This window comes from Zophobas morio, unplaced genomic scaffold, assembly GCF_036711695.1.
Source record: "Zophobas morio isolate AGI-343-1 ecotype UQ-CSIRO unplaced genomic scaffold, CSIRO_AGI_Zmor_V1 ptg000012l, whole genome shotgun sequence".
In the NCBI taxonomy this organism is placed as follows: Eukaryota; Metazoa; Arthropoda; class Insecta; order Coleoptera; family Tenebrionidae; genus Zophobas; species Zophobas morio.
Genome location: NW_026972117.1, coordinates 13,977,463 through 13,994,418, shown reverse-complemented (window position 1 = coordinate 13,994,418; position 16,956 = coordinate 13,977,463). Strand labels below are relative to the sequence as shown.

General features: G+C 35.1%; 2 protein-coding genes across 4 annotated transcripts in view; both read left to right on the top strand.

The window, feature by feature from the left end:
• Positions 1 to 16,956, top strand: part of LOC135128356 (heterogeneous nuclear ribonucleoprotein C) — a 673,355-nt gene that overhangs the window by 394,886 nt on the left and 261,513 nt on the right. The gene's annotated exons all lie outside the window — the stretch shown is intronic.
• On the top strand, positions 331 to 1,038 carry LOC135128353 (uncharacterized). Its single transcript, XM_064055265.1, has 3 exons — positions 331 to 507; positions 582 to 612; positions 662 to 1,038. The coding sequence occupies exons 1-3, from the start codon at positions 491 to 493 to the stop codon at positions 932 to 934; spliced, it is 321 nt and encodes a 106-aa protein (XP_063911335.1). The 5' UTR covers positions 331 to 490; the 3' UTR covers positions 935 to 1,038.

Sequence of the window (16,956 nt, the reverse complement as noted above, 5' to 3'; positions counted from 1 at the left end):
ATATCATGCAACACTCTTCACCTTGAGCACCATAATTGTTTGTTAAAAATATTTTTTATGAAAACTTTCCTTGATAAAAATAAACTTTTGTGAAAAATGCGATGTGAGGGGTGGATCGATGAGGTTCGTGACAACTCTTCACATCCCACGAAAATGAACTTTATTGTCGTAACGGTGCTTTAAATATTGCTTTATAATAAGCAAAACTCATTTAACATGATTCATCTCCCCACGTGATCTTTCTGTTGCATTTAATAGCCCGTGTATTTAAAACCATTTGTTTGCTTATTGTAAATTCATTCAAAACAATTTGTTTACGCATGTGAAACAATCACACAGAATTTAAATAACGCCGATCCCACCCGACCACTACCGAAATGTATTTTAGTCAACATTGTGTAAACTTGGCCGAGTTGCGGCTGGTTTATGGTTTATCGTGAACGAGTGTACATGATTGCATTTAGTAATTCAAGCCAAGAAATCACACAAAATGGGCCTCTGTATCAGGTAATTTCGTAATTAATTGCGTGTCATGTCCTTGTCCGATAGCGTTAAAACACTGTTATCTCCATTTCTTTCAGTACCGTGATTACAGCGGATCATGCGCCGCAGGTAGTTGAGTTTATTTTAAACCATGATTCACTATATTCCGAGTTTTCAGCGTGAGCCACTAAACCAACCGGAATCACCAACACAGCCACTGACGGTACAAGAAGTGGTTCGGAAACAACCCAAGCGGACCAAAAATTTTGATGCTGATGATAACCCACTTCCCACTGCGGGTTGCTGTGTGTGTTGCATGGATCCTAACCTATGTAACCTTTGCTGTGGATGTGACTGCGGGGACTGTGTTTTGTGCTATTGGTGCCTTACGTGTGACTGTTGTTTAGAATGCGATGACTGTTGTGGACAGTGTCTATCGAATTGCATTTAAATTAGTGTTGAATGTCGACTAGTTTTCTACTTGTTGCTCTCTGTACAAATTTTGCTACTATTAATTTTTATACACACGAATTAAATAAAGATGTAATCTCGTAATATGTTATGTAAATTTAAAGAACGGTTTGGAAGAGAGGTTATGCTGATTAGCATTTTGTTGTGTGTAGGCAGCCAACAAAATCAATCACACACACCATCGCTCTTCTCAACATAGTTATTTATCAACCTTTTTTTTATAAACATATTTTGGTATTTAACAGTCTAAAATTAAAATTAATTGCATCAAAGTTACTGGCAATTAAAACAAAAAACAATGTAAATAAGGTAATCATGATTTAGAGGCAATTAAGATCCAGATTATTTATCCAAGAACGAATTCGGCCGAAAAATTAATTTAGCACGTGTAAGACTATTCCTGGCCAGATAGCAGCTTATTCATTATTAATGACGGTCAAACGGCTACAGTCATTGTAAACTCACCCCTACATGTGACGAAAAATAACTAGAAAATTCACAAAAAATTAAACACCGTCTTGTAAGAAAGCTTTTCTTTGTACAGCCTCAATCTCCTTGTAATGGATTGCTTAGGTGGGGTACCAAATAACTGCTCCGTACTCCAGTCTTGATATCACCAAAGAAAAAAATAATATGATAAGAGTTCGCTGATTCACAAATTCTCTATAATTGCGATAAATAAGACCTCTTTTAAGTGTAAGCAATAATGTCTTGTAAAATAAAACTTGCTGTCAAAACTGATACCCAAGTCTTTAATGCAGTCAAGTTTTTCCAATACGACACCTTTTAAATTAAGTGGGATTTACTCCTTTGCTAAGTTATTATTATTATTCTAAGTCCAATTATAAGCCAACATAAGAAGAATCATCTTAATCGTTCCAAGTAGCTAGAAGGATTACTACTGGTTTCTTATTAGAAAGTAATTAAGATGCTGTTTGTTGTTAAGCAGTATCCAATGCATAGATGAAGCGGAAGTGTTTATTAGATGCCGTACAGAAGATGTCAAAATCTGTGGCTGAATAAATGTTGACGATTTGGTGCAATGGTGACATTATCAGAATATTTGTTTTCCATGTACAATGCAAACGACAGTGTTTTCTAGAATTGAAACTAGGTACTCTAAAATAGAAATTTGCTAGCAGTTGGACAATCAATAGGATAGTTTAATAATTGATACAGAAATGTAAGGAAAAAAAGTTTTTGCTGAAATGTCTTTGAATTTTTTCCAGTGCATCTATATGGATTTTGTAAATAGGAGATTATACAACACTTGCGTATTCAAGTTTAGTTGTTACCAGTGTTTTATATAAGACAAGAAGCATACTGGGATTATTAAAATATTTAAAGTTGCAAAGTCTAGGGTTTTATGCGCTATTGAAGTAACTGCTTCAATGTGACATTCAAAGGAAAGTTTAGTGTCGAAGATAACACCGAGATCTTTAAATGTATTGGATTTTTTTTATGACTTGATTATGAATTACGTAATTGTACCTAATATTATTAATGACTTTTTTAGTAAACGATACCACACAACATTTGTCTCTATTAAGAATAAGGTTATTTTCAGAACTTCTGTTGTAAATTTTGTCGATATCCTGTTGTAGAATTCTTGCATTTAATAGGTAGGAACAATTTGAGGTCGTCAGCATAAAGCAAATAATGCACATTGAGGAAGTCTACAATGTCATTAATATAAATAATAAAGAACAATGACCCTGATAAAGATCCTTGTGGAACACTAGACTGCTGGATGAATTTAAAAAATTTAAAACCTCGATACTGCACAAATTGAGATATGAAGCAATAAATTTTCGTAATGACAAGAGAAATCAAGTTTATTTAACAGTATCTGATGATCCACGCGATCAAATGCCTTCGAGAAGTCGGTGTACACTACATCCACCTGCTAATGTTGATCCAGATTACTGCACAGGAATTGAGTTATCGATGTTAGATTACTAACAGTGGATCTCTTAGACATAAAACCGTGTTGACTGATGGATATTTTATTAAAACTATAGTGCGAAATACTTTCATAAACGATAAATTCGAACACTTTAGCAACATTGTTGATCTATCTCCTTTTTTAAAAACAAGACATACCTGAGAGGTTTTCCATTGCTGTGGAAATTGCCGTAAGAGTTGATAGTAACTTTGATAATTCAACTTTTGCTGTATTTAGAGGGCTTGTAGAAGAAAAGTGGCGGATTTGAGTTGATTACTACAAAAATTTATCATTTTAGACATGTTTTAAGTTTATTGTCGAAATAAGTCTACAGATATTAAGAAAAAAGGCAAAATGTAGCCCCGCCCACCCGCCCTATCTCAATCGTGATGATTTTTTTTATTCGTCGTGAGCCACGGTGGCGGAGCTTAATTGCAATATAATTATTTCTCTACAAGAAATTAAAAACATGTTTGTGAGTATCGTGTTATTCAAAGAAGACTAAGTATATTAAGGAAAAATTAAAGCCAAAGATTAAGCCCCACCCATACCCGCCCTGATCTAAATAGTAATGAAGTTTTCATTGGTTGCCAGACCTACGGACGGACTCTAATTGCAAAATCCATGTTTCCCATATTCTTGTAGACATATTTTAAGTTTCTAAGAATAAAAAATTCGTTCCAATTGGGGTGGGGTTAATATTTTGCCTTTTCTTTTTAATATACATAGTATTGTTTGAACAAAACATGTTTCTATTTTTTTGTACAGAAATAACAATTTTGTAGTTAAGCTCCGCCCCCTGGTTCACGATGAATAAAAAAAATCATCACAATTGTGGTAGGGCGGGTGGGTGGGCTTACATTTTGTCTTTTTGTTTTAATATGTGTACTTATTTTCACAACATGTAACTTAAAACATGCTTAAAATAGAACATTTGTATCAAGAAATATCGATGTATTAGGCTCCGTCCTATAATTGCAAAATCTATATTTCCTTGCAAAAATGTACCATTTTAACCATTTTTTAAGTTTCTTATTGTGAAAAGATGGCTGTGTATATTAAAAAAAAGGCAAAATATAAGCCCCACCTACCCGCCTTATCTCTAATCTGATGATTTTGTTTATTCGTCGTAAGCCGAGGGGCGGAGCTTAATTGTAAAATCCTCATTTTTCTACGAGAAATTACAATGTGAAATATGTACTTGTGTAATTCAAAGAAAACTAAATGTATTAATTACATAAGAAAACCAAAGAGAAGCCTCACCCATCCGTCTCGATCTCAATCGTGATGAATTTTTCATTTGTTGTCAGACCGAGAGGCGGGGCCTAATTGCAAAATCGACATATCCGTATACAAATTACCTCAGTTGTGATGATTTTTTTTTATTCCTTGTGAGCCAAGAAGGCGAAGCTTAACTGCATAATCTTTACTTCTGCACGAGAAATTAAAAACATGTTTTTGAATATCATGTGATTCAAAGAATTAGTACTATGTAAGTTTATTAAAAAAAAATTAAAGCCAAAGATTAAGCCCCACCCATACCTGCCTTGATACTAAATATGTAATGAAGAAGTTTTCATTCATTGCCAAGCCTAGGGACGGAGCCTAATAGCAAAATCCATATTTCTCTACAAAAATTTACTGTTTTAAACATATTTTAAGTTTCTAAGACTAAAAAAAATTCGTCACAATTGAGATCGGGTGGGTGGGTGGGGTTAATATTTTGTGTTTTCTTCTTAATACACATAGTATTATTTGAACAACAGGATACTAAAAAACATGTTTCTAATTTTTTGTAAAAAATAACTATTTTGCAGTTAAGCTCCGCCCTCTTGATTCACGGCCAATAAAAAAAATCATCAGAATTGAGATAGGGCGGGTGGGTGGGCCTACATTTTGTCTTTTTGTTTTAATATGTGCAGATTTATTTTCGCAACATGAAACTTAAAACATGTTTCAAGTGGAAAATTTGTATAAGGAAATATCGATGTATTAGGCTCCGTCCCATAATTGTAAAATCCATAAGTATTTCCTTGCAAAAATGTGCGATTTTAACCATGTTTTAAGTTTCTTGTTGTGAAAAGATGGCTATGCATATTAAAAAGAAGAGGCAAAATATAAGCCCCACCCACCCACCCGGTCTCAAATCTGATGATTTTTTTATTTTTCATAAGCCGAGGGATGGAGCTTAATTGTAAAATCCTTATTTTTCTACGAATTTACAATGTGAAATATGTTATATTGTGTTATACAAAGAAAACTAAATGTATTCATTAAATAAGAAAACCAAAACAAAAGCCTCACCCATCCGTCTCGATCTCAATCGTGATGAATCTTTCATTCGTTGTCAGACCGAGGGGAGGGCCGTAATTCCCAAATCGACATTTGCGTATACATATTTACAATTTTAAACATGTTTTAAGTTTCTTGTTGCGAAAAGATGACTACATATATCAAGAAAAAAAGGCAAAATGTAACCCCGCCCACCCTATCACAATTGTGATGATTTGTTTTATTCGTCGTGAGCCAAGAAGGCGAAGCTTAACTGCATAATCTTTGTTTCTGTACGAGAAATTAGAAATATGTTTTTGAATATCGTGTTGTTCAAAGAATTAATACTATGTATATTAAGAAAAAAATATAGCCAAAGATTAAGCCCCGCCCATACCCGCCCTGAACTAAATAGTAAAGAAGTTTTCATTCATTGCCAAACCTAGGGACGGAGCCTAATTGCAAAATCCATATTTCCCTACAAAAATTTACTGTTTTAAACATATTTTAAGTTTCTAAGAATAAAAAAATTCGTCACAATTGAGATCGGGTGGGTGGGTGGGGTTAATATTTTGGGTTTTGTTCTTAATATACATAGTATTGTTTGAACAACAGGATACTCAAAAACATGTTTCTAACTTCTTGTAAAAAAATAACTAATTTGCAGCTAAGCTCCGCCCTCTTGGTTCACGGCGAATAAAAAAAATCATCACAATTGAGATAGGGCGGGTGGGTGGGCCTACATTTTGTCTTTTTGTTTTAATATGTGCAGACTTATTTTCGCAACATGAAACTTAAAACATGTTTAAAATGGAAAATTTGTATAAGGAAATATCGATGTATTAGGCTCCGTCCCATAATTGTAAAATCCATAAGTATTTCCTTGCAAAAATGTGCGATTTTAACCATGTTTTAAGTTTCTTGTTGTGAAAAGATGGCTATGCATATTAAAAAGAAGAGGCAAAATATAAGCCCCACCCACCCACCCGGTCTCAAATCTGATGATTTTTTTATTTGTCGTAAGCCGAGGGATGGAGCTTAATTGTAAAATCCTTATTTTTCTACGAATTTACAATGTGAAATATGTTATATTGTGTTATACAAAGAAAACTAAATGTATTCATTAAATAAGAAAACTAAAACAAAAGCCTCACCATCCGTCTCGATCTCAATCGTGATGAATCTTTCATTCGTTGTCAGACCGAGGGGCGGGGCGTAATTGCAAAACCAACATTTACAATTTTAAACAAGTTTCTTGTTGCCAAAAGATGACTACATATATTAAGAAAAAAAGGTAAAATGTAGCCCCGGCCACCCACCCTACCTCAATTGTGATGATTTTTTTATTCGTCGTGAGCCAAGAAGGCGAAGCTTAACTGCATAATCTTTATTTCTGTACGAGAAATGAAAAACATGTTTTTGAGTATCGTGTTGTTCAAAGAATTAATACTATGCATATTAAAAAAAAATTAAAGCCAAAGATTAAGCCCCACCTATACCCGTCCTGATCTAAATAGTAATGAAGTATTTATTCGATGCCAGATCTAGGGACGGAGCCTAATTGCAAAATTCATATTTCCCTACAAAAATTTACCATTTACAATTTACTGTTTTAAACATATTTTAAGTTTCTAAGAATAAAAAAATTCGTCACAATTGAGATGGGGTGGGTGGGCGGGGTTAATAATTTGCCTTTTCTTCTTAATATACATAGTATTGTTTGAACAACACGATACTCAAAAACATGTTTCTAATTTCTTATAAAGAAATAACTACATATTTTGCAGTTAAGCTCTGTCCCCTTGGTTCTCGACGATTAAAAAAAAATCATCACAATTGCGATAGGGCGGGTGGGTGGGCCTAAGTTATGTCTTTTTGGTTTAATATGTGTAGACCTATTTTCACAAGATGAAACTTAAAACATTTTTAAAATGGAAAATTTGTATGTATAAGGAAATATTGATGTATTAGGCTCCGCCTCATAATTGCAAAATTAATATTTCCTTGCAAAAATGTACCATTTTAACCATTTTTTAAGTTTCTTGTTGTGAAAAGATGGGTATGTACATGTATTAAAAAAAATGCAAAATATAAACCCCACCCACCCGCCGTATCTCGATTCCCATGAATTTTTTTATTCGTCGTAAGCCGAGGGGCGGAGCTTAGTTGCAAAATCCTTATTTCTCTACAAGAAATGAAAAACATGTTTTTGAGTATCGTGTTGTTCAAAGAATACTAAAAATTAAGCCCCACCCATATCCATCCCAAGCTCAATTGTGATGAATTTTTCATTCGTTGTCAGACCGAGGGGCGGAGCGTAATTGCAAAATCGATATATTCCTAAAAAAATTTACCATTTTAAACATGTTTTATTTTTCTTGTTATGAAAAGAAGACTACATATATTAAGAAAAAAAGGCAAAATGTAAGCCTTTGTAGTTATAATACCTAATCTGCTTTTGAGACGAATAACAGTAAATCTTGTTGATTTAAATGTCGACAACTACCTTCAACAGTGCATAAGTACTGACAGAAAGCTATAGTGTAGAAAATGATGGCAGCTATTTAAAATATGAAGGTTTCGGTGAACAGGTGATTAAATGGCTTTATATTAGTGGACCTCATTCTCTCTATCAAAATTTGATTTTGGTGGAGTTAGTGCTGTCAACCAGAAAAATGCCCCCCCATTTCAAGGGATTTTCCTTCAACACTCCACACTACCGCAATTTGATTGGTTGAGACCCAACGTCAACGGCAACGTAACGGCGAAAGTTAAAAGTTGGTCATCTCGAAGATCATTTATATGACAACGGCAACGTCAAAGGCGAAAAGCAACGTCAGCGTCAAGTTTACAAATTGACCTTTATAGTCAAAATTCAGCAAAACTGAAGATAGTAGCAATCATTAATAGGATTAATTTCCACTTATAATTTGAGATCATCAACCAGTATTGCAGAGAATATCATCAGGAAGATCGTTAATAAAGAGCAAAATCAACAAGGGTCCTAAGTTCGATTCCTGTGGAACCCCAGAAGGTAAATGGTTTAGAGCCAAAATTTCTGTATTTCACAAATGGGATTCTACCGGTCAGATAAGAGATTAAAAGTTTCAATAACGGATTTGTGAAGCCAATACTGCAGAGCTTTTGCAGTAATAAACAATGATCTATTTTATCGAAAGTCTTTTCGAAGACAGTATATATGACATCAGTGTCCATTACCATCAATTACTTCCGATATGTATTGGAAAAATACAGCTAAATTTGTAATGGTCGATTTTTTCTGCACAAAATTATGCTGACTAGATGAGATCAATAGCTTCATCAATGAGTAAATGTGGTAATACAAAATTGATTCGAAAGTCTTAGCAAAGTTACAAAATAGCGAAATGCCTCTATAATTTGTCACCTGGTTGAGCTGTCCTTTTTTAAGAATGGGACAAATGTAACCCTTCTTCTAAATCAGAACACCTTCAATATGAATTTGGCACGGTGGAATAGAAATATTAGAATTAGTGTTAAAAATGAGCTGATAGTACTCCATAGATTTAGAAGCAATAAACACTCTATCGAAGAAATCCTCAAAAGCGTCAACAATTTCAGATGGATCAGATAACTCATTACCTTTATAGATCATAAGGCTTGGAATTCTAGATGTTCATTTTGTGCTTTGAATAAAGCTCCAGAACTTTTTGGAATCAACAGAAATGGATTGGTCTAAGTCGGATAAGTGTTTTTTGTAAGCAATATTGTGAAGATCCATTCTTTTTCTATTTTTTAAAAGCACAATTTTTTAATCGAATAGAATGAATGACGTCACGAATAAACCAAGGAGGGTAATACTGGCGGTGGAGATTTGAGGGAGAATATTTGGGCACGGTTGAGTCAAATAAACTCTACAGAGTATCATAAAATTCGGAACATCCTTCTCCCACATTATCAACATTATTTGTGAAACCCCAATCAATAGCCAAAAGTTGTTGGTAAAGTTGATGAAAATTCGCTTTTTTAAAGTTGAAATTATTGTGCAAGCTGTTCATTTGAAAAGCTTGTGAGACGCGAAAAGAGATTTTGCTCAAATTTATAGACAGAGAAGAATGATGTAGATCTTCATCAACTAATGAAGCGAAGGCTTTATCAACCGAACAATAATTAAGATTGGAAAAAACTAAGTCCAGAATATGATTGTTACAATTAATAATTGAATTGCATTTGGAGAATCCATGGAATGTTTTAAAAATGTTTAATATCTCACAAAAATTGTCACTATAGCTGCTTCCATAATTAGGAGTATTGAAATCACCTATCACTAAAAAGTGATTGTCATTCGAAAAAATCTCAAGGGAACTAATAAATGAGTCAAAAAATAAAAGCATTTGCTGGAATGAAGTGTAAAGTGGAATATATATTGGGCAACTACGTGAGCTGTTGATATTGAATTTCCCGAACCTAGAAATTTTTACATTTTCCGAATTAAAATCTTGTTTGATTGATTTTAAAAGATTCGTTGCGGCATCCAGATCATCGTTATAGATCTCTTCTTTAAGTAAGTTCTGCTGGGGCTCAGGTATTCCAACTATAATGATATTTTGCTTCTCTTTTGACGTTCATTTACTTATTATCTATATGTTCTATGTCCAGACAAACAGAAGACACCAGTTACTGTTTTAAAGAATTGAAAAACAGAAAAATAAAAATATTTAGTTCGATCCTTGTTTATTTTGAAACGTGATTAACCAAACACGTGCTAAATGAATCCCTGAGAAACTAAGTACAGCAACTCGGGTTGCTTTAAATTAGCCGACTACTTTATAATAGAATAGCACATCCACGGTGAAGTAATCCAGCTCATTGACTTCCGTGATCCAACTGCCAAATTATTTAGAGTTACAGATTACAAGAAAAAACAAGCATCGGTTCGGTTCGTTCGTGATTCCCATTTAGATTTCAACATAAATAATTCCAAACCAATGCAATTTGCGAATCATTATTGAACTAAATATTTAGTTCGAAACTGCTTGCTTGTGTCACTTTGTTAAATATTTCGTGTTATTCTTCTATTTTCTGACACTTTTATAACACTGATATCGCCATATTGTGTTGTTTACGCAAACGAGGCAATTCTCCCCTCGTCGATTAAATCGGCGAACAGCACGGGACCACGTGGTCCCCTTGTTGAACGCCCGGTTATGGGATTTTTGTTATGTTTGTTTTGATCTTCCGAGCGCTGTGACTGATGCCGGGGATAATTTGCAAAGGCAAACAGTTGTGTTGGCACAAACGACATATCTCTTTCGTGTGCAGCGGACCATTTATTCCGCCTTAAAAGAGTGGATTCTTTAATAAATTACGAGCCGTTTTAAAGTGGCGGAACACTCAAGAAAAATTATGTTAACGTGTGAGCTCCGGGACGATTAACGGGCTTAGTTCTAGACCAGATGACTAATTTATGTCACGGGTTTGAATTTTTCAAGACGGAGCTGCAGCCGGCGAAAAAGCTATTGGTTTTAATTGAGTGGGGCGCCGCAGAAGCACGTAGCAGGAAAGCAGTATTCCACATACGGCGACTTTCTGTTAATTGTCAAAGTAAGTCCGTTTTATCAATCGCAGGATAAAAGCATCCAACAAAATCCCCAAAGCGGTGTTCAGAGAGGAGAACACGTGGTACTGTGTTGTTCTCCGATTTAATCGACTCCGGTTCGGCCCGGATTGAGTGGGAAGAAAAGTTGCGTCGTTAGTGTAACTCCTCGAGTATCGCTTTCTGATAAGTTGAGAAGTGCAGGTAATAGAGTTAATAAGCGAAGACACGTCGTTGATGCCCTCCGAGTCGCAAATGCGAGTCGAAGCGATCGATCGTTGCAGGAAAGCTTCGAGTACGTAAATAGTTAAAAAGGAGTTTTATTGATATTAATTGTGGGAGTCGACGATGTATTATCCTTGAAGGAATAGAACGTGCGTGTTTCAGTTTGCTTTATTTTGTGTTGCGCTCGCGCTACAACCCTAATAAGTATTTGTTGGTAGCTCTGAGCCGTTGTCCGGCCACCCTACTTTTATTTCATAATGAATGAGCCAGCAGGAGTACAAAGGCTGCTGCTGATTAGTTATTCCTGCATCGAACTGGAAACGTCTCCGGAAATAATTGTTTTGCCGAAGTGAAGGCGTTTTTCTTACGTGTAAATAAATTATTGAGGCGACAGAGAAAATGTGTCAATTAAAATGAAACATGGAGCGTTTTATTGAAAAGGTTTTCCGGTATGAATTTATCCAGATACAGATAAGCATAAAAATGAAAAAAAATAGCTACAGTAAAAAAACTAAGTAGTAGAAATAATTCGATTTACTATGAAACTTTGATACATAAAAATCAAATTTTAACACGAATTCAATTATCAACTTCTTCAGAAATCGGTAGGCAAAACACTCAACCGCAATCGTATAGATGAATACGATTTTTTTAAATCTAGATGTAAACAAAATTTACTTTTTACTTACCGAGCGTAAGCAAAGGAAGTATTGTATTCGAGTCCGTCGGCCGACTCTCTACTTTTACGTTTTCTCGATCTTTCATGACCCCTAGAGGACGAAGAAATAGGTCTCCCGTTTCCGTCTGTCTGTCCGTCTGACCGTCTGTCCGTCTGTGTGTCTGTCCGTCTGTCCGTCTGTCTGCCGTCCCGGATTTTTATTAGACAGATAATCTCCGAAAGTACTGGACCGATTGTTGTGAAATTTTGTACTTATATTAAGAATATCATGTAGATGGTAAAACGCTAACCAAAATTTGTCTAATCATCCCCACTCCTAATGCGATGACGTCATTTCAAAATTGTACATAGTAAATGGGTTTTAAATTGTATAAAATAACATAGTCCTACACATGTCGTTTATGATTCCGAATTGAGTTTTTACCCGAAACGTCCAGATTTTTGGAATTTTCATTTTGCCATTTAAGTTGCCCATATTTCAGAACTAGAGGTCATTGTTTCAAACTGAAAGAAGAGAATTTTCGTACAACTGTAAGACAGCATTTCGTAACAAACAGAATGTTTGACACTTGGAACAAGTTGCCGGAGGAAGTCGTCCAGAGTCCTAATGTTACTGTTTTTAAATCTAGATTTGACAGTTTATAGATTGTTCACATATTGTTATAATTGTACAGTTCCGTGGGCATAACAGGGCTTGCTCTCTGCCCTTTATCTTTTATTAATAATAATAATAATAATAATAATAAGTTTGAATTTGCAAAACCGAATGCTTTGAAATCTTCCAGTTGGTTTACAGTTATGATAAGCATGAACAATTTTTGATCACAGTATATTTACTTATCCCCTTCAAAAAATTAATGACGTCAGCTAAAAAATTTGTCGAATAAATCCTATCTAACATGTACAAAATATGATGAGTCTGTAGTTGTGATTTATCATCAATGATATCAATGTATATCAATGATATTCAGAACATTTTGTCGATTGTAGCTTACTAGTTAATTGTTTTGATCCTCTGTTTTGAGGGGACGAACTCATTCAAATCAAACTAATTTCTACGTGACATTCTTCCGATGTATAGTCATAAACACTTGTTTTTCTTATCGAGGATAACCTAAGGACGTACAGTAATGGAATCCATTGAGAAATTTGTTACTTTCAAATTTTCTCGATATTTCATAACCGCTAGACAAGTCCGTAGCTAGGGGGAGGCTAGGGGATGCTCCCCTAAATCTAGACAAGTTATAATTAACCAAATGTGAATTACAGCATCCAAAAACAGAAAAAATGTAGTGTTTTATTCAATAAAATAATAATACGGAAGTCAGAGCAATAAAAAAGTCTGGACCGTCGGCATTGTCATCCAGTTATTCCAATTCGTAGAAAACATGTTTTAGTTTAGTTTGCGTTTCACCGTCTATCGATTGATAAGTGTTATGGCTATTTGTCTTAAATTACAACTACTATACAGGGCGTTCCTTTTATCTCTTCACGCCTGACAATTTTTGCATAGGCAACATATTATACACCCCAGAGATGACTTCGTCCATTGTTTTTTAATAAGCAGTCACAGCAATCACAAAAAAATTACAAAATTGAAAAAATTAATACTCAATTTATTTTAAAATACCACTCTACAAAAATGTAATAGGAAAAAAAACATAATAGGAATGCAGTCGACACGATTCCGACAGCGAGGGAAGTATTCTCTAAACTCTTTAGACCATTTTTTTTCCAAATTAATGAATTTATTTAATGTTTAAATTTTTAAAAATCATGTAAAGTGGGCACAATGATCACTGTAAACACCGCCCACTTCTCCAGGCCAATGAAATAATTTATTAAGGTGGAGCTTGTGCAAGTGGTAGGAGCATTAGTAGTATTGTGTTTTAACATAAGTAGTTCTCACGTCTAGTATGCTTATTTAACACCAGCTGAATTCTTTCTAGATATTTTGTTTACATATTTGAGAAGAATTGTGGTAAGATAATAATATTGTCACTAATTATCAATATTAAGAATAGTCACAAGAACGAAGAGAGGGGTGGGTGGGCGGGGCTATTGCTTGCTTATAAGAATAAGCTAAATTTAGCCCCGTCCACCTTCTTTCTCCATTTTGCCAACCTATTTTATTTTTGTAAAGTAAGAAACGAATTTTGATTTGATAAGCGGCAGGATGTAAAATTTAACTCTGAAGTATTTGCTAAGATAAGACTGATTTTGGCAAATAACATATCTTTTAAGAAAACCGAGGGCGGGTGGGCGGGGCTAGAACTTGCTAAGATAGGACTAATTTTGGGAAATAACATACCTACATTTGCGTGTGTCAAGTCAGTGATTTTAGGGTCGTCATAATCTGATTTCAGTAATTAGGAATACGAGTAATTTATCGTAATTTGAGATTTTTGTCTACTCGAGCTTTAATAAGCATAATGGCAAAGTATATTTTTTCTAGACACTTTCGCATTAATTTTTTTATATATATAGCTAGTATCTTCTAGGATAAGACTGATTTTGGCAAATGACATCCTCTAAGAAAAGAGGATTGGTGGGCGGGGCTCATTTTCCAAAATCAATCTTATCCTATAAGATACTAACCCCGCCCACCCACCCTCTCTTTTCTTGGAAGATATCTCATTTGCCAGAATCAGTCTAATCCTAGAAAATACTAGCCCCGCCCACCCACCCTCTCTTTTCTTAGAAGGTATCTCATCTGCCAAAATCAGTCTTATCCTAGCTAGTAGCTGCTAAAATGAAACTGATTTTGGCAAATGACATTCCTTCTAAGAAAAGAGAGGGTGGGCGGGCGGGGCTAAGAGAAGACTGATTTTGGCAAATGAGGTCCCTTCTAAGAAAGTGAGGCTGGGTGGGCGGGGTTCGTACCTGCTAAAATAAGATCGATTTTGGCAAATGACATACCCTGTAAGAAAAGAGAGGGCGGGTGGGCGGGGCTAGTATTTCTTAAGATAAGGCTGATTTTGATAAACGACTGAACAATATTACGCGTAATCACTGGAATGAAGAGGAGGTGGGTGGGTGGGGCTATTGCTTGGTGATAAAAGACTGTAAGAAAAAGTTAAACTTAGCCCCGCCCACCCACCCGTTCCCTCGTTTTTTTTCTTCTAAAATAAGAAATAAATCTTATGTCAAATAGTATAACAAAAAAATACGATTAGCGCTTTTTTTTAACAACCTACATTTTATTAGTTCCCATTCTAGAACGAGATTCTACAGAACATATATCTAACCCCGCCTTCATTTCACTGATTCATTTTATCTAGTCCAATTGAAACGTGGATCTCATGAACTGAACAGAATAAAATCATCAGAAAAAAATTGAGGGCGGGTGGGCGGGGTTAGTATTTCTTAAGATAAGGCTGATTTTGGTAAGTGACTAAACAATATGAAGAGTAATCACTGGAATAAAGAGGGGGTGGGTGGGCGGGGCTGTTGCTTGCTTACAAATGACTGTAGGAAAAAGTTGAACTTTTTTCGCAATTTTTTCACCTGTTTTTTTTTTGTTGCCCTGTTATTTAACGTCATTTTTGGCATATTTTGTAGACCTTTTTTGTCGAGATTTTTGTAATCGCCTTTTTCTTGGTGGACTTTCTCTCGTGTTTATTGTCGCCCTTTTTTGACCCCTTTTCCATCGCATTTTTTGTCGGATAATGTTTATCCTTTTTGTCTGTTTTTTTTACTATCGCCATTTTTTCGCCTTCTCTTTTGTCACCCTTTTTTTGTCGCCTTTTTTATGGCCTTTTTGGTTGTTTTTGTAGTAGCTTTTTACGCGTTTTTATCCACACTTTTTTTATCGCCTTTTTTCTGTTCCATTTTGTTGTCTTCCGTTTTACACCCTTTATTTGTGTCTTTTTTTCGCATTTTTGTCCGATTATTTTATTTTTTTTTTTAATCAGATATTTTCCACCGTTTTGCAGCGTTTTATTGACTTTGTCGGGTCTTCATAGTCGCTTTTTTTTGGCTTTCCTTTTTTTGTCGGATATTTTGGGCGATTTTGATAGGATTTTATTGAGGGCTATTTTTTGGACTTTTTTGCTGCCTCTTTTTTGTCGGATTTTTTTTATCGCCTTTTTGCTTTTTTTGTCTTTTCTTCTTGTTCCTTTTCCCATTTTCTGTTTATTATTTATCGCCAATATTTCGTCCCATTTTGACCCTTTTTTTACCCCTTTTTCAGCATTAATTGTCACCTTTTTTGTCGGATATTTTTCACCTTTTTTTTTTGTTGGATTTTCTTTAGTCGCCTTTTTGTTATTGACTTTGTCGCTTTTCTTGGCGCTTTTTACGCCTCTTTTCTGCTTTTTTTCTCCCCCTTTTTTGTCTCCTCTTTTTCCGAAATTTTTTACTTGTGTTTTTTACCCCTTTTTTTCAGAACATTTATCCCTTTTTTTTGACATCTTTTGTCGCCTTTTTTGTGTCGTCTTTTTTTATAGCATTTTTTGTGGGATATTTTTGTCTATTTTTATCTGATTTTATTTAGTGGCCTTTTTTCCCCTCCTTTTTTTGTTCCCTCTTTGTCGGATATTTTTGCTTTTTTTTGCCCCTTTTTCGACACCTTTTGTCGCCTTTGGACATTTTAGATAGGATTTATTCGGCCAAATTTTGAGCTGCTTATCCCCTCCAAAAAATTTTTTGGAGATGATAAGCAAATATACCGGGTGTCTGGAAAATAGCGGATTAACTCTTCAGTACGTTATGTACGGGAGTTTCGGGAGTCGCAAAAAATAATGACTGTAAATCCACCTTTTTAAGACAACAGACAAACTGATTTTAGGAACTACTAGCCCCACCCACCCACCCTCACTTTTCTTAGAGAATATGTTATTTGCCAAAATCGATCTTATCTTAGCAGGTACTAATCCCGCCCACCCACCTACATATTCTTAAAGGGATCTCATTTGACAAAATCAGTCTTATCTTAGCCGCTACTAACCCCGCCCACCCATTCTCTCTTTTCTTACGAGGATATGTCATTTGCCAAATTCAGTTATTATTTTAGCAGCTACTAGCTAGGATAAGATTTTTTTGAAAAATTTGTGCTTTGGAACCTCATAATACTTCAATTAAATTTCGTAGGGGATACGTCCTTTGCCAAAATCAGTTTCATCTTAGCAGGTACTAGCCCCGCCCACCCGCCCTCTCGTTTTTTTTTGAGTGTATCTCATTTGCCAAAATCACTTTTATCTTAGCAGGAACTAGCCCCGCCCACCCGCCCTCTCGTTTTTTACAGAATATCTCATTTGCCAAAATCACTCTTATCTTAGCAGGAACAAGCCCCTCCCACCCACCCTT

Bases quoted from the DNA above. Each gene is read 5' to 3' on its own strand.
- LOC135128353 (XM_064055265.1), top strand. The intron at 613-661 runs GTAGTTGAGTTT...CCGAGTTTTCAG, and splicing joins CAGCGGATCATGCGCCGCAG to CGTGAGCCACTAAACCAACC.